General features: G+C 38.0%; 1 protein-coding gene across 1 annotated transcript in view; it reads right to left on the reverse strand.

Annotated features, from left to right (window-relative positions):
- USH2A (usherin) overlaps window positions 1-19,561 on the reverse strand; it is a 949,135-nt gene that overhangs the window by 876,473 nt on the left and 53,101 nt on the right. The window contains exon 3 of the mRNA XM_004700145.2: window positions 8,523-8,655. Coding sequence (XP_004700202.1) covers window positions 8,523-8,655 — 133 coding nt within the window. The remainder of the gene's footprint in view (window positions 1-8,522; window positions 8,656-19,561) is intronic.

Below are 19,561 nucleotides of genomic sequence, written 5' to 3' on the forward strand. Positions count from 1 at the left end.
CTCACACCAACCCTCTATGCTCTAAGTAAACAGGGCTCAATCAGTTAAGACATCAATCTGTACAAAGCCATAACTCCTGGGTTGCAGCTTGCAGTTGGACAATACACAAAAAACTCCTCACATCGACAGTACCTTAAACTCCATGTCATGGTATAAATTATTGTTTTTATCAATGCAATTTTCTTGTACCCCAAGGGTGTAATGGACAATGTTTTGATTTTTTTGGAGGGGGGAGGTGTTTATTTGTTTGGTTTGGTTGTATCAGAGTTTAAATCACACCCAATTTATAGAAAGTTGGTGGGAACCCAAAATCCATCTGCATAGTATCTAGTCAGATTAAGCCTCTAACAGAGTGGTTCTCAATTTTCCTAATATTGTGACCCTTTACTACAGTTCCTCATGTTGTGGTGACCCTCCCCCCAACCATAAAATTATTTTCATTGCTACTCATCACTGTAATTTTGCTATTGTTATGAATCGGGCAACCCCTGTGAAACCCCAAAGTGGTGGCAACCCACAGGTTGAAAACCACTGCAGATGCCCTCTAGTTACAGGGGAGGGGCTCAAACAGCTCTATTATCAGGCAGAGATTATTATAAACTTCACTATGATGGACGAACATCTTAAAATATGATAGTTGGTCAGTTGACCTCTCTCTGAACTTAAACTGAATTTGCTGTAGGCTCAAATATTTCCCAATTGTTCCAAGAAAGAAATTTCTTCTCTGTCTTTTTAAATATTGCTGGTTGTCTTTTCTTTCTTACTCCATATTTTTATCTTTATATTATTATTATTGTTGTTTTCTAATTTCTGATTCTTTTGGGTTTTTTTTTTTTTAGTTTCTGTTAAGTCTCCCAGTTTAATAAACACAGAAGGAGTGGATGCATAGAAACAATACTGATGCAACGGTTTATCATGGGGGCGGCATTTGAACTGTGTGTGATGATGTACATACAACTCTTTTCAACAGTGACTTAAACATGGAAGGAAATGTTATATCAAGAAAACGAATAAGGAACAGAAAAGAAATCAAACTTGACCTCTGTTACCCTGGGTGAAGAAGGAAGAGTCTCTGCTTTGCTTAGGGTGACAGTTCATTTTAATGGTAGTGAAATAATTAGGAGAGGGATTTTAATAATGGTTGTACAACAGGAAGCATATAATCAATGGCACTGAATTATTTATGTATAAGTTGTTGAATTGGAGAATATATTTGTGCATATTTATGAATTGGGAATATTGTACATATTTTATTGTGTATATTTTTATCAAAATGGAATACAAATGAGTATAGGAAAAAGAAAATGTTCTAAATTTGACTGTGCTAAAGATTGATATGGTTGAACTATTAAATTTAATAAAATAATGGGCTACACATATGGCTTTCAGTAAAGATATCCACACACGTCACAAAGAATTGAAAATAATTTCTGAGTAAAATGTTTGGGGGAAAAATATCAAACTGAGAATTCTCATTGTTGAAAATTGGAAAGTTAAAAGACTGACCATTTTGGCAATAGATTCACATATATAAGAAACAAACTCTCAATGTGATATAATAAACAACGTATTTGGCTCCTTTCAACTAAGCCTTCCAAAACCAAACCAAACACACTTTTATCAAGTTGATGTCCACTCAGAGTGACCGTATAGGACAGGGAAGACGTGATCCTGTGAGTTTCTGAAACTGCAACTCTTTATGGAAGTAGAAAGTCCCATCTTTCTCCGGAGGACAAGCTGGCGGTTTTGAACTACTGACCTTGAGGTTAGCAGCCCAAGGACACTAGGGCTCCTGAACTATGCCTTAGGTGATGGCTTTTTCATCATTCCTATGAAGAATTAAAATTATGAACAACGGAATCAGATTAATTACCTAATCTAGATTCACTTCAGTGTGACACTAAAGAACATTTTATTCATAAAGAAATTAATGAAACAAATGAAAAACCCAGAAATTTAAAATAATGTTGGCTCTAGCATAGAGAGTCAAGGCAGGTTTTCTGTTTTATTGTCTTTTTATATGCTTTAATTTTCACTATAATTAGGGCTTCATAAAAAAATTTACAAATAAGGGCTTCATGATGAAAATATTGGGTTTCCAGTATTTGCTATTGTTAATGTTAATAGTGTTTTCATACATCAATAAACAGTATAAATATATACTCTAGATGTCCTTGAACCACAGAAGAATATGATGCAAAGAAAATTACCATTGCAGATAACAAAAACAAATTCAATATATACTCATATAAAATTAATATATGCATGCATTATTACACAATTGTTATAAACAAAAGAAGACTGAAAAGTCAAATATAATTTATAGTATCATTTGTATTAATTCAGACAAAGAAAAGACCAGCATGAGAACATAATGGTGTCCAAAGGATTCAGGGACGTATTGCTAAATATAACAGTTGGAAATTCCACAATTCCAGGAACTAGAAAGAGAAGTACAGTCTAACCCTAAACCTGCCAGAAGAAAGAGACAGAGGAAGCGTTCTACTCTTGTCCTGAGTTACAGCCTCGGAAACCCACAGGAGCACTTTTGCCCTGTCCCTCAGGATCACTGTGACTCAGAAGTGACTCAAGGTAGTGAGCGACCAGAAGAAATGAAATAACAAAGATCAGAGCATGAATAAATAAAATAAAAAACAAAAAAATAATGGAAACAACAGAAGTAGAAGTCGGCTCTTTGAAAGTACCCAAACCCACTGAAGAGGAAATTGGAAATCTCTACAGATCCATAACAAGTTGAGAACTATTGATCAAACACCTAATCACAACAACAAAAAGTTCTGGACCACGTGGTTTTTCTGGAGAATTCTACCAAGCACTTTTAAAACTCTTTCAAGAAGACAAAGAAGGATGGGATGCATGCTAATTAATTCTAGTGGTAAACAGAGCCGTGACACCCAAATTAGATAAAGTCATGACAAGAAAAGAAAACTAGATGTTTTCTTTTGCATTATTCTTGTGAATATTTGAATATTTTAAATATTCTTCGGAATAAACCAAGAACCAAAAAACCCTCACTGCCAAATAAAAATAAAATATTGTAACTTATTTAAAAATAATATAGATTATGGATAAAGCTGGACATTATACTGAAAATAAGTTTTAAGGTCTAAATTACTTGTAATCACATTCATAGAGATTAGTATCATTAACATTCTGATTAACATTTTGTTATATATATATCTTTCTAAACTATTAATAACCCTTTTCTTTTGTGTATTCATATTCTACAAAATATTTATTGACTCATTAATAACCAATGGATTTCTAAAGAAAATGATACATAAATTCAAATATGCAATGTAGAAGTATCTTATCTTTAGTCTCACTCAATTCAGTGCCCTGAAGGGGACTCCAATTCATAGTGACCCTGTATGACAGTGTAGAACTCCCTGGTGAGTTTCCAAGACTCTTGAGGAGCGACAGGTGGATTTGTACTGCAGAAATTGTGGGTAGCAAACTAAAGTGTAACCCACTACAGTGACCAGGGCTCATTGTATCTTTAGTCAGAACTCTTTTGACAGGTGAAATAGCACTGATAAGAAAACCTTGAATCACACGGTTGCTAGATTTTTAATCTAAATTTTGGAAGTCTGTTGTAGTATATTACCACAGTGACTTTGTGCTCCCTAGTGCAGATTCCAGCCCCCACTAATGACATTCTAAGCCAAACTCACTGCCATCAAATCTATTCTGATTCATAGCAACCCCGTAGCACAAAATAGAATTACCTCCTTGGGTTTTCTAGGCTGTACAGAAGTAGGCAGCCTCATCTTTTTCCCTTGTACTAACTGGTGGGTTTGAATCACTGAACTTGTGGTTGGCAGCTCAAGGCATAACCCATCATGCCACCACCACCCACCTACCATCCACTATCATCATGTGAATTCTGATGCACAATTACTTTATATAGGGTGTCTGAAGCTTTCTGAACTTTACAAGGAAAGACAGCATCATCTTTCTGCCATAGAGAGCTGCTGGGGGTTAGAGCCACTGACCTTGCAATTAGCAGTCCAAGCCTCACCCAACAGCACTGCCAGGATGCCTTATTCCAGCAAGTAGCTATCACAACTCCCCTAGGGTCTATACCCAATTTCAAGCATTAAAACAAATCTGCTGCTGGAAAAATTATCCTAAAAGGAACTGATAAATATCAGTGGTATAAATTCAATTAACAGCAGCAACAAGGTGTTTCTCTTTATACATTTCAAAATCAGCCCGGACAAATTGCAGTATTCAGTAAAAGGAGTTTATTTGATCCATTGAGAAATTTCCTGAAGGCAACAGAGACCAAACCTACAGGAACAAGAAATATCACTGACAAAATAATTTTCTAAACTGTTTTGCTAGTTAGTGGTAAAACCAAAGACAAAGCTCTGCTGCAGCCAACACGCAAGTTGTTGCTTTCTGGGTGTGGAGACAAGGCACCGCAGTAAGGTTCACCGAGGAAAGAACAAACCATTTCCTGAGCCACTAGGCACTCTCGTTGGACAAGCACAGTTTGAGCAGAGTCTGTGCCAAAGCAGTGACAGCCGGCCCGGCACTGCATGAGCCTAACTTTAACTCGGCTCACAGTCATCTCTTGCACAATGACTTTTTCGGAATGAAAACATCTTGGATATAGACAAAAGTATGGAGGACAGAGACTTAATTTTTTTTATCAAGAGAGAGAGAGAGAGACAAAAGAGCAAGCAAGAGAAAGAAAATGATTTATACTAAGTCCATGGGAACATTCTGTACCTATCTCTTTTATGATTAGAGAGGTGGCATGGGGCCTGGCTCATTAGGCAGAAGTAATGAGCCAGTCTACATGCCATCTCTAATTAGAGAAAAGATACAGTAGGTACAACTGTACCTATAAATTGATAGAATAAAGATAAAAATTATTTTAAAATCTCCTTTTCCTTCTCTGGTTCTCAGATGCTCAGAACTTTTCAGAGACAATTATAACATAAGAACTCAACAGGATTAGAAATAAGTCCTTTTTCAGATAAGCACATTCGAATAAAAATCAAAATTGTATTTTGACACAGTATAAAAACACAAAGCACCCTCAGGACTTTTAAAGTATGAATTCGATGTTGAGTGTAGGGAAGGAGGACAGAGGCAAGTCATTTCAGCTCCACAGTGCATAGTCGACAAATTTATAGCACTATTGAATACTCGGAGCCACGTTTGGTGCAATAAAACATTTTAGAAATATTAATGGGGATTAAATATTGAAATAAGGCTCACAAGATTTAATATGTTATTTGAAAATTTTCATGCTGGGTAATTTATAAAATTCTTCAATATTCCAATTACTTGAACCAAGCTTAGTTCTAAATGTATAGCTTCTTTAAATTATTGCTTATTCGTATGATTTTTGTTTAATCTAAGAGTATGAAAGCAATACAACCTTTGCTAGACAGCCCCTCTTTTGATCCGTACAATAATCCTGTGAAGAGATATCTAATTCCTCTTTCACAATTCAAAATACGTTCAAAGAGGTTAATAATAGCTTCCTCTTACTAGACATTTACTATGTGACAAGTGATATGTTCAAATTATTTGTTTTATTCTCTAAAAAATCCATTACTGGAAGGTCAACTCTGACACCTAGTGACTATATATGATCAAGTAAACTACCCCCTGGGGTTTTCAAGGCTTTAATCTTTACAGGAGCAGATTAACACATCTTTTCCTGTGGAATCCCTGATGGGTTTGAACTGCTGAATTTGGGGCTATCAGCTGAACACTTAACCACTGTGCAACCAGCGTTCCACACTCTCCTACGACACATCAACATAAACTCCCAAGCAGAAAAGAGTAATCAGTATAAAAGTAAAAAGCATTTATTACCCACGAAATTCAAAATTTCTAATAAAACTGATTAAAAGACAGAGATTACTGAAATCTATATTAAAAATTAAAAAAGAAAGTCAATTATATGCTGCTTAGAAGAGAAGTATCCTAAATAAAAAGTTCATAAATTATTTTAGTTCATAAATTATTATAGTTTTGTCATAAGTTACCCTGTCCGATGTTTCCCTCCGCCCTCTTCTCTGCTGTCCATCCCCCAGGGAGGAGGCAATACTTAGATTCTTGTAATTGGTTCCCTCTTTCTACCCCACATTCCCTTCACCCTCCAGGCATTGCCCCTCTCACCACTGATCCTGAAGTTTCCAACGGAACTATTTTCCGTTGGAAAAACCGGATTCCAAAATATGCTAACCCTGGGCAGAAGAACACTGGTGTGGCTGCATTAGGATAAGACAAAGTCAGCTTTTAAACAGTGCTACTAGAGGTCTCCCTGGCACCAAGCCAAGTCTGAGGAGCATGTCTTGTTGTTAAGTGTCAGCTCATTAGGAGGCATAAGAATCCTAAATGTGAATGCACCCAATCACAAAGCTTCAAAACTCATAGAGCAGAATTCATAAAACTTAAGGAAGATTTGATAAATTTTAAATTTCAATGGAAGGACTTCGGAGAAAACCACAACTCTACTATCCCGCAAAAGAAATCTGCAAGAATATAGATGATTTTAAAAACACAATTAAAACTTCAACAATTAAAATGATTGAAACATACAAAACAATCTAGTGAACAACTGTAAAAGAAACATGATTTTTAAATAGAAATGGAACATTCACTGTATTAGACCATATTTAATTCATAAATTGACAAATATTTTCTGTAAAGAGCCAGGTAGCATACATCAAATATAAGGCTTAAAAAGACTTATCGTCTCTGTTTCAGTTATTCACCTAACCTGTAGTCACATAAAAGAAGTCTTATATAATACTTTACTAAACAGGCACAATTGGGTTCCAATAAACCGTGTTGATAAAAGTCAGGCCATAATCCAGATATGGCCCTTTGGCTGTAGTAGGCTGACCTTACTCTACACCATTGTGGTGGTGGTGGTTAGAGCTCACTGAGCCGCTGTGCTTCTTCTATCTGGTCCTATTGGATGTCTCACTTAGATGTTTGCTTGTTTGAAGACAAGCTTTTAAGCTCTTAGACACTATTCTTTCTGGTAGCCAGGCACCATCTAGTTTCTTCACCACACATTGCTATATCACCCACTTCAGTGATCTATTCATGAGGGTGAGAATCAAGCAAGGCTGTGCCATAAGCACTAATTGTTCTTAGATTGGGACCAGAATAAAGCGCAAGCCCACGATTCATTCATATATCCATGGTCTATCTAAGTATACCAATCATCTTCTTAAACAATGTTCCTTATTTTGGGGTGAAGAATATTTGAACTGAACACCCCCTTACTGAGGGGTTTGGGGGAGGAGACGAGCCAATCAGGGTGCAGGATAGCAATGATGAAACATATAACTTTCCTCTAGTTCTTTAATGCTTCCCCCCCCGCCCCACTATCATGATCCCAATTCTACCTTACAAATCTGACTGGACCGGAGGATGTACATTGGTACAGATAGCAACTGGAAACACAGGGAATCAAGTATTGATGACTCCTTCAGGATCAGTGGTGAGAGGGGCAATGCCTGGAGGGTGAAGGGAATGTGGGGTAGAAAGAGGGAACCAATTACAAGAATCTAAGTATTGCCTCCTCCCTGGGGGATGGACAACAGAAAAGTGGTTGAAGGGAGATGTCGGACAGTGTAAGATATGACAAAATAATAATTATGAACTATGGAGGGTTCATGAGGAAGGGGGAAAATGAGCAACTGATATTAGGGGCTAGAGTGGGAGGCAAATGTTTTGAGAAGGATGAGGGCAACAAATGTGCATATGTGCTTGACACAATGGATGGATGGATGGATTGTAATGAGAATTGTACGAGCCCCCAATAAAATAATTTTTAAAAAAAGAATATTTGAACCATGGATCCAGTTTATTCCATGTTTGAACATTACTTCTTAGTTTTTAGCTAATATTTTAAGTATTATATTGCAATAATATCTACCATTGAAGTAAAAATAACAAGAAAAAATACAGATCACATATGGTTTTTGCTATAAGAAATTATTTTAATATAGAAGATTTTTGCTTTTTTAATTAATCATTTTATTGGGAGCGCTTCCAAATATTATAACAGCCCATAATTCAATTAGATCAAGCATAATTGTACAATTGCTACCACCATCAGTTTCGAAACATTTTCTTTCTTCTTGAGCTCTTTGATATCAGTTCCCTTTATCCCCTCCCTCCCAGACCCAACCCCCCTCCCAGGAACCCTTATTATTATATGATATATTATTATTTGCTGTATCTTACACCATCCAATGTGTCTGTTCCCCTAAAATTCTGCTATTCGTTCCCCTCAAGTAGGGTTATACATTCATCATTGCTATCAGCTCCCCATTCTTCCCCTTCCCTCCCTTACTTCCCATACACTCAGGGAATCATTACTCTCATTACTGTTTCTGGAGGACATATGATATAGTAGTTTTAAAGCTCCCCTGAATATTTTTAAATGCTGCTTGATGCTATTTTTTGGAACAGTGTAATTGGGTGAGGTAAATAGCATTATGATGATAGAGTCTTACCATTTAAACTCTGTCCGATTTGCATAGTACCAGAAGCAGTATTGGTAATTGAACCACGGAGAATTCTTGCATCAAAAGCTGCATGATCCTCCTCCAAACCATTGATGAAGAAACTGATTTTTTTCTGATCCACCTGTAAGAAATAAATACCATTACACCATATATTAGGTACATAAACTTTGATTTTTATAATGACTATATCTTAGCTAGCATTCTAGAATTATCTCCTTCTCCGTTTACTGCAGGTGAGAAAAGTAGAAACAATTTTTTGATGGATCAGTAATGTATCTGTGTTTTCCTCATTCTAAGTATTGTGATCTTGTGCTTCGACGGTGGGGTAGGGGTTGCATTGTGCCTCCCTCCTCCCCACTCCCAAATATGTGCTGGAACCCTAATCCCTGCAGTTGTCTGTGTCCTCTGATCTGGGAGTAAATTGAGTTCTCTTTGTTACGTTAGTATGGTCACATAGTTTTATAGAAAGGCAAGAGAAACGAACACAGAAGGGAGGATAAATGCCACACAGAGATTGACAAAGAATCAAAGAATATCAGGTCTACAGAAAGTGAAGAATATGTTCCCTCAGAAACAACAGGAAAAGAGCCTTCCCCTAAAGCCTGTGAAAATAAGTTTCTGTCCTACAAACCCAGCCCCTGGTGGTATTTCTGTCACATTCGTACTAAATAACTAAGACAGGTGGTATCTCCTAGGGCATTCACGGATATACATAAAATGATGTGCTGGTTTATGCAGTAGCTTAGATTGCTGTGAGAGATTAGGATTTTTGCAATTATATCATCTGCAGATACTCATTACCTTTGTCACAGCCAGAGTAAAGACAAAGTAAATACAAAGAGAAGAGATTATTCAAAACCAGGTAGTTTCCAGTAGATGGTCTTTCTTGCAATATTGACCCCTTTGAGGTGTTGGTATCCAGTTAGGAAATGTTTTACTGCTTTTCCACAATATAGAAGAACTAAGAAATGTGCCAAGTGCATTTCGGGGCAATCCATCATGCAACATAAGAGCTATTTACTGAAGACATCAGCAAACTTTTTCTCTAAATGGCCAAAGAATAAACATCATTTCTTTAAGGGCAAATCATTTCACTTTGCAGACCAAATGGTCTTTGTCACAATGACGCAATTCTTGTACTGTGTGGACAATACTTAACCAAGTGGGCATGCCTGTGCTCCAACAAAGCTTGATTTTTGAAAAGAGGAAGGCAGCCTGCTCTACCTCATGCCTCTGAAAGACCCATGGATTGTCCCATAAAAAGTATTGAATTTCTGCATGTATGATAAAATCCCAAAATGGCCAATATAATGCCATCAGATTTTATGTCGAGTACGTCACTTGTGGTGTCTATACAAAATCTTTCATGATGGCATGTTTTTCTGAATAAACCGTCCAGCTGCTTGGCCATCACCTTGAGCACCTCCGCCCCAGTACGATTGCTGAAACGGCCAATGAATGACTTCGTAGAGAAACAGTGAGGCAGTGACTTACCACAGAAAGTTTAGCAGTGCTGAATATTTTGATTTAAAAATCATACCATAGCATTCAAAATGCTGTTTCTAATAAAATATCCTTTCAATAATTAGTAAAGACACATATCTATTCTCAGCTATATTTAATTCATTGTGTGAAAGGTTGTCTTATGAATCCTTTTAATAAGCCATCTTTTCACTCTTCCCACAAAATAATCTCTGGAAGTTAACATATTTATTACTTGGTAATATTAGTTCTTCATAAAATAACGAATGTGGCTTTTCTCCATTATAATCAACATGTCTTCATTTTAACCATATTCTAAAGTCTGAGCCTTTTCTGGGCCAGTGCTACATTTTATTTAATTTTAAAACAAAGCTTTAACAAGCATAAAAGCACATACCTGGATATATACCTCTCTGCTGGGGAGTAGGGCTGCTTTTCTTTTCTTTTTTTGCACCCCATTTTTTACAGCCTGTTACTGTCATTTGGTGTTTGACTGTTATCATTATAAAAGATACAGGCTTTTCTACTTTGTTATTTGTAGCATTATCTCATGTTTTACAACATCTTTCGCACAACATGCAGGCACATGAAATATAACTAGTGAAAAGTTCTCGGTGGTATTAATGCATAAAAAAGAATGTGGTTCCATCTCTACTGTCTTTACCCAGCCAAAAGCTGATGAACAGCCAATTTTCCTTTATCACATTAGCACAGCCATGAGGGAAACACATTTGTTCTAGTCAGCTACACTAAAGATACTATTACCAATCTAACATATACATGTTTTATATCAGCAGTATTCTCAGAGCATGAGAGAACCAACAATATATTAACACTAGCATGACAGTTTATTTAAGAAAAGAAAATTGTCTCTGTAGAGGGACAGAAGTTAGAAATGTATGGCTAAAGCTCGGTGTCACTGGTCTAATAAAGGTAATAATTCTTGGGCTTTCTTTATAGCAGGTAACACTCCTGTGACAATTCTGTCATATCATTCAAATAAAAATGTTGTCTTTTACAAGTTTAAGTGCACCTTTATTTTGAGTCAGATAGAAAGCACGTTTTGATTTTCTGTATCCACTGTATTATATCTGTAGTCAAGAGTTCAAGACCTTTTTTCTTCTCCTTCTTTTTTATCAACTCATCCCATACTTGCTTAGTAGAGGAATTCTGTGTCACTTGCAGTGAATTCCAGTGGATGTTTTCACTTTGTTGGTACTTAAAAAGTGATTAATGGTAATCCCAAGACACTCTATTCCATTGTCCCCTCCCCTAACAACCACCTTTCTATAAATAAGATTAAATCTCCTTTGGTTTCCTGCCCCATGTTTTATATTCCAAGCTGCTCTAAACTATTTTACAATTCTGATCTGGAGCCCCATCGCATTGGAACCGTGAAGGCTCAGGTGGCTCTCTGCAATAGCTCATCCGGATGGTCCCCTCGACAGTTATTTAGGAGAATAGGAATATATATGATGGAATTTCTGATTTGTGAAAAGAAAGCCTTCCGCTAAAGGCAACTTCTCATAGTCTCGTCCTCTGCCCCTAGGAGAATTAGAGGCACTTGAAATTTTTATTGGTGGAGCTTGAATGAATGAAGTGGCAAAACCAGCAACAGTTTTTTTAAAAAAAAGTTGAGACCCCTTCATCCAAACACATATCGGAAAGAAAGCAGAGAAGGTGATCCTCAGGTTTTTACTTTCTTGGTGTTTTATATTTTATTGCACTATTTCATTATTGCTATTTTGACCAATTTCATGTGCATGTAATGACTAAGGAAGCCTGAAAAGGAATGGGTGCTTCTGAATTATGAATTATCATATTGGTGAGGAATATTAAATATATCTTTAACTATCAGAAAAACAAATTGATGCTGGGTTTACTTCTTTTTCTAGTGTTCAAAATGTTCCTTAGAAGTAAGGATGATGAAACTGGACTCACATAGTTCAGACAGGAGAGGCCAGTCTCTGGAAGTGGACACCAGGCTTGGTAAAGGGTCAGCCAACGAGAGGAAGACCTTCAAGGAGATGGATTGACAGAGTGGCCACAATAATGAGCTCAGACAGGAAGGGTTGTGAGATCGGCGTAGGACACGGTCATGTTTTGTTTGGTTGTATATAGGGTCACTATGAGTCAGACTGACTCTTAGCATATTAACAACAACAGCCGTGATGCACTGTACTGAGCCTTTTGGAGTACATTAGATTTTTTAAAGGAAGAATTCGCAATACTTTCCAAGTCCTGATTTACAAACCATTTGCCATCAATCCAATTCTAATTCAGGGTATCCCCAGGTGTGCCAGAGTAGAATTGTGTTCCCCAGAGTTTTCAGGGGCTGGTATTTCTAAATGAGATGGCCAAGCATTCCTTCAGAACTGTTTCTGGGTGTACCTAAATCTTCAACCTTCACCCTAACTATTTTATACACCAGGGTCTGCCATCCCAGGAGGATAATTCAAAAGACTAGAAGTCAGGCTAGCAAGGAGACAATATAATCAAGCCTATCTCAACAGGATCCCTGGGGACATAGTGGTTTGTGCATTGAGCTGCTAGACCCCAGGTTAGCAATTCAAAACCACCAGCCATTCCACAGGAGAAACATGATGTTTTCTCCTTCCATAAAGAATTATAGTCTCTTGACTATATAGATGCATAAGCAAATGTGGTGCATATAGCATATGTGCATATGCATAGATGCATAAGCAAATGTGGTGAAGAAAGCTAATGGTGCCCAGCTATCAAAAGATATAGCGTCTGGGGTCTTAAAGGCTTGAAGGTAAACAAGCAGCCATTTAGCTGAGAAGCAACAAAGCCCACATGGAAGAAGCACACCAGGCTGTGTGATCACAAGGTGTCGAAGGGATGAGGTATCAGACATCAGAGAACAAAAAATCATATCATTGTGAATGAGGGGGAGTGCAGGCTGGGGACCCAAAGCCCATCTGTAGGCAACTGGACAGCCCCTTACAGAAGGGTTACGGGGAAGAGACGAGCCAGTCAGGGTAATGTGGCAACGAAGAAACATGCAACTTTCCTTAGTTCCTAAATACTTTCTCCCCACCCTCGCCCACTATCATGATCCCAATTCTACCTTACAAATCTGGCTAGACCAGAGGATATACACTGCTACAGATAGGTACTGGAAACACAGGGAATCCAGGACAGATGATCCCTTCAGGACCAGTGGTGTGAGTGGTGACACGGGGAGGGCAGAGAGAGGGTAGGTTGGAAAGGGAGAACCGATTACAAGGATCTACATGTGACCTCCTCCCTGTGGGACAGACAACAGAAAAGTAGGTGAAGGGAGACGTTGGACAGGGCTGGGTGAAGGTGTCGGACAAGGTAAGATATGACAATATAATAATTTATAAATTATCAAAGGTTCATGAGGGAAGGGGGAGCAGGGAGAGAGGGGGGGAAATGAGGAGCTGATGCCAGGGGCTTAAGTGGAGAGCAAATGTTTTGAGAATGATGAGGGTAATGAATATACAAATGTGCTTCATACAGTTGATGTATGGATGTATTGTGATAAGAGTTGTATGAGCCCCCAATAAAATGATTTTTTTAAAAAAGGATTACAGTCTCAAACCCCACAGGAGAAGGTCTATCTGTCACAGAGTCACGCTGGGTCAGAATTGGCTCATGGCAGAGAGAGATCTAGACAGAGTGCTCACCATGTGCTTGGTGGACATGCCGATATGTCGTTGTCACTATTCTACTCCTGTCGGTGACCAAAAAGGAAGAGATATGCTGACACCGTGGCTGCAACAATTCAGCTCAAATGTAACCATTTCGAGGACGACTCAAGACTGGGCAGTGTTTTGTTCTGTTGACCACAGCGTTGCTATGAGCTGGAATCGACTTGAGAGCCCTTAAAAATGACCACAACCTACATGTACTAGTGAACGTGCACATAAATATGACACGCATAGCTATTATTATATGCCTTGTAGGACATATTCCTAACATTCTCCGCATTAATTTCCTCCTCCGAACCAAGTTAAAAGTCTTCCAAGAAAAGCCATTTCTGTTAAAAAAATATATACTGTTTAAGTAATGGCATTTTAAACTTTTTTAAACAACATATTTTAAATACATTTAACTAATAATTTGGAGTTGTTTTTCTTAAATTCAAATTCAATGTCAAAAATGGTGGTGGTCAACACAAATATAAAAAACATAGTTTTCAATGCGAAGGTACTCAAACCAAAAACAAAGTTATTGTGACATGAATTAGAAGGCAATGCTTTATGGAAAAGAAATTATTCTGAAAGAGAAAATTTTCATTACTAGATTAAAGAAGGATTTGCAGATTTTTAGATTTTAAACATAAGTAAGACCTTTCATTTTAGACACTTCATGAGTTTACTGTACAAAAGCGGGTATGTGTTATAATATCCTTGCCTGAGAATAAGTGGGATGTCCCTGTACTTTTCCCTTCCCCAAACTAAGTTGTTCAGAAGTTTTTCCACAATCACCTCACCCAGTTTTACTTCTAATAATTCATCAACATCCAGCTTCTCCTCTAACTGGTAAGATCGCCTCTCTGTGGGCTGAACACAAAATACCCAATTGCATCTCTCTTTTATCTTCAAGCATTTTTCTGCCTGGCAATCATCCTCCCAGAGCCTTTCATTTATATTGGATCTTTCATATTTTTCTACACATCTATTGCACAAATCCCTTGCCAACTACTTCATCATTATAATAGTAGTTTTCAATTGTTGAGAAATTGTCATATCAAGCTTTGTTCTACAGTGTTACACTTATTCATCGTTTTATCCTTATAGCATCTCAAGGCAATATTCACTATTACTAATTTTAAAGATCATGAAAGAGAATCCGCGTTTTTTTAAAGTCATATAGGAGAGAGGCTGGTTCTAGAACCTGTCTAGCCATTCGGTTTTAATTGGTTGGTTCCATCCTTAATATAACATTTATAAATAACCTTATTGGCCATCTAGTTTATCAAACTTTGTTTGAATTTATCAAACAAAGCTGAGTCTCTTTTCCATCCCTCTCTCCAGTGATGATTTTGCTTCTGTGGAAACACCTCTCACAATAAGAAGGGCAAGAACTTTGCACACCATAATCATTTCATATATGTAAGTCCAGCACCTGGCTAAAGACATAATCTCTCTCGGACTTCTCTGTTTATCCTTATTCAGTTGTGTCAGCCATACCTTATAAAAAGGTATTTGAGCCTTAACTGTTCCTTTCATCTTTCAACAGTTTTTACTATTACATGTAAAAGAGCAGAATTCTATTTCTTTGTAACTGCCATTCAGAGGTCACTGTTCTAACTCTTAAATCGCACGGTACATATGGAATTGTTCTTCTAAGTAAGAGTTGACATCTTTGTACAGAAAGTTGTCATTCCACTAAGAAGTCGTCCTCAGTGTAAGTGTTGGCAGGTTTTTACGCCTTGATGTCTATATGATGTCATTTTGAGGCTCTCTTCTTAAAATGTGGCCCCCAAAATACTCTCATCTTGGAATGGGACCTGACCTGCCAAGTTGGAAATGGAATGTCACATTACTAGAACTTAAAATTGCATGCTAGATTTTGGGCAATGACATCATGTAGCTAAAATTGATAAATTATGTTGAGCCAACACTTCATTAAAATACTTACTAGGTCTTTTTTAAAACCTTCATAATGGCTAAATCACATATCCACTATCCTATACACATAGTGTCAATTTTGTGGACTCAAGGGCAAGAATTTATATTTATCCATGTTATATTTCATCTTGTTAGATTCAGTCCATTGCTCCAGGCTGTCAAAACCTTTTTGGATCCTATGTCTATCACCAAGCATATTTAACATCCCTCCAAGATTTGTGTCATTTGCAAATTTAATGAGCACGGCCTAGTGCTGGGTACAAGCTCAGGAAATACTAATTGATTGATTGACTAATTGATAGCTCACAAATAAAGGTAGCAACACAATCTGCATTATACAACTCTAAGCTTAAAGAAAAGGCACCATTACGCAACCAATTAAATGTGTCCACTGGGATTGTGTGTATACATTGCAATGGTCTTGTTTACTAACGTGGTTATTTATATGATTGCAAATAAACACCCCAGCCTTTTAAATAGCCCCTATCTTTTCAGCTATAGTTACAGAAACATAAGGAAATGAAGAGTTGAGGCAATTATTCCAGGAAGATGTCTTTAGCGGCGTTACTGACATGAACTACGCAGAGTACTTTGCACGAGCTCTGGGGACCCTCTGAATAACCGGGGACGTCAATGGGCAAACAACTTCACAGCCAGATAGGCTCATCACGGTTTTCTTCCTTCCATCCCGTTTGTTTTTAGCTTATATTTGCGCTAAGCTCAGAAACAAGGATTCTATTTCCACACAGATCCTTCTTCTCCTGTCCTCGGCCCTTCTCAGCCCCACTCTTTTATTTTCCTTCTCTGGGTAACTCAGTCGGACAGGCCAGGTCCTCGAAGTGATCTACAGCAAAGCCTGAGTGCATTGCGTTTTCACGCGAGGTATAATCCTTTGCATTTGCCGTTCTCCCCCGGATATCTATTAACACTCTCCCCATCCTATAGCCTCCCACATACCAGCCCGCAATGTAATCAGTCTCAAACACTTTAACGTAGAAATGCAAGCACTTTGTTTTGTTTTGTTTGTTTTATTTTGTTTTCTTTTCTTTTATTGGCCAATCTTGACCGGATATGAAATTGTCCCGGCTACATTTTCCCAAACTACTGAACAAATCTCTGTCTCTCTCTCTCCCCTGGCATCGAAGAACAGTATTAATTTACACACATAGGCAATGAGTATCCTGACAGAGGTCTGTTTTACTGTGGTTTCTTACAGAACGGGGATAGAACCAGCACTTTTTTGTAGAAATTGCCCAGGAGCATAAGCCTGCAAAAGTCCATATCTAAAATGACAAAATAATAATTTATAAATTATCAAGGATTCATGAGGGAGGGGGCCATGGGGAGGGAAGGGGAAAATGAGGAGCTGAGGCCAGGGGCTTATGTGGAGAGCAAATGTTCTGAGAATGATGAGGGTAATGAATGTACAAATGTGAGTTATACAATTGATTTATGTATGGATTGTGATAAGAGCTGTATGAGCTTCCAATAAAATGATTAATAAAAATAAAATAAAATAAGAGCTTGAAAAACAAAACAAACAAAAAAGTCCACATCTAAGTCCATTCTGGGTGCACAAACAATTACAATCATCTATACTCTTAATTATCTCAATAAACCTTAGCTTCCTTTTTCTATTTTATCTGTAGAGAGCAGATACATTCTAAAAGATCATCAGAATTAGCTGCAAAACATCTTAAGTATTTTGTACTCCAATATTCAAGAAGTCTTCTATTTTTCTAACTATACATTTTTTCCATGCTACAAAGAAGTCAACTTATCTGGCTTTCCATGCTTATGAAGAAAATTGCGTATCATACCTTTCATTAAAAACCAGTAATTTATTTGGAAACGATCTTATTGTTTGAAAGTTTAATAAGCAGGTATGATCAGCTCAGTGTGATGCTATACCTGAAGAACATAAATGTGAGTAAAGCAGATCTTTCCTTTTAGAAATTGGCAAACTGTAATTAAAATGGGCCTTTCAAAATAATTTGATGGCAAGATAATAAGTATAATAAAATATTTTTAAATTAATTACTTGAGCACAAGGAGAAAAATATTTTTAAACATCTGCCTTCATATATTTGCATATTCCTCTCCTTTATTCCTGGTGTGTATTTCTCATGTGAGGCATCTATGCACCTTTCATCCAGTTTCTGTCCTCCTACGCTCTCTGCAATGCATTCCAATTGGTCAGCTTTGGTTTTGTATTGCTTTAAATATAACCACATGTGAGGTAGAGTCAAAAGAAATTGCTACTAGGTTTCCATACATGAGTTCACTCCAAACATAGCATGTTTAAACTTAAAAACCAAACCAAACTCACTGCCATCATCAAGGCAATACTGATTCATGGTGACCCCTGTGGGTTTCTGAGACTGCAACTGTTTATGGGAGTAGAAAGTCCAGTCATGCTCCAGAGGAACTGCTGGTGGCTTCAAACTGCCGACCACATGAATCACCACCCAACGTGTAACCACTCCACCACAAATCTCTGCAATCAGTGGATGGATAGAGACGAGTTCTCTCAGTAATGCCCTGCTCTGGTAGCATTAGGGAGCCTTCAAAAACAAGCCACAATCAAAACAGTGGCTTCTAAGGGGTCTAGTGAGTCTGTTAAGTTCAAGGAAATGAGGTCAATTTAGAAGGTTATAGAGACTGTTTGTAGGATTTCAAAGGGGTAATCTTGATAGATTTTCTCAAAGGACAGAGGACCATCCTGGGGACTTATTAGGGAGAACGTTTAAGAAAACGGAAAACTGCGTTGGTGAGAAGACCAGGAAAGCTGCGCTGAAGACTTGCGTTCCATCCTAACAATATACCAATTGATTCATCAAGAGGAGTGTGGGATAATCCAGGATGAACCCATTGGGAAATCTTACTCCATCCACCTCACAGCCCCAATCTTGTCTGTTCAGCCTTCTCTTTTTCTGAAAACTAAAAAAAAATGGAGTGTGATTTGAGTTTTTCAAGGATGTCAAAAACTGTCATTCTGACGAGCATAGATTGAAGAGTGCATAATGGCCCATGGAAGGTTTGGCAATATAAAAACACCTTTACTGGCGATATCTAAAACAGATGGAAATTGAGTTATCATATGACCCAGCAATTCCCCTACTGGGCATATACCCAGAAGAGGCAAGAAACAAACCAAGGCCAGACATCTGTGCTCCAATGTTCATTGCGGCACAGTTCACAATTGCAAGGAGTTGGAAACAACCCAAATTTCCATCAACTGATGACTGGATTAAAAAACTGTGTATATACATACAATGGAGTACTACGCATCGCTAAAAAGCAGTGATGAACGTATGAAGCACATTGCTGCATGGAAAGAGCTGGAGGAAATCATGCTAAGTGAAGTAAGTCAGCACAAAAGGACAAGTACAACATGAGTCCGCTGAGGTAAGTGTTAAAAAAAAAATGCAAAAGGCGCATAGGGAAAAAGTTACTCTATACAAACATTTTTGGGGTGAGGACCGGGTAGTATGGCAGGGACCAGATCAAATGCAGGGATGCACAAGGTAGACAACTGGGGAGGAGATGGGGAAAAGGAAAAAAATGATGAAAATAAGGAAGAAATGGGTATTGGGGGCATGCGGTGCTAAGCCACCCAAGGGGAGGGTATTGTTTATATCTCCACAGGGAAAGAGGGACCAGACTTTTCAACCTAGTGCTCCAAGGTGTGATTGCAACATGCCGGCATGGAGTAGGGAACCAGTGTAGAGGTCTGGGGGACTGGGCCCAGTCCCAAATACTAAGTGGATGCCTGCCCCTCCACCCAGAAGAATTTATTTCAAAGGATGGCACTGAATCCACAGCTCTGGGAGAGGGACATATCTGATCAGAACACACAGGAGCAGATGATGGGGGAGGAGGAGAGACTGGAGCACATCCTGGCCCACCAGGCCTTGAGGA

The sequence above is a fragment of the Echinops telfairi genome, unplaced genomic scaffold (assembly GCF_000313985.2).
Source record: "Echinops telfairi isolate 266 unplaced genomic scaffold, ASM31398v2 ScPeMD7_7424;HRSCAF=8462, whole genome shotgun sequence".
NCBI lineage: Eukaryota > Metazoa > Chordata > Mammalia > Afrosoricida > Tenrecidae > Echinops > Echinops telfairi.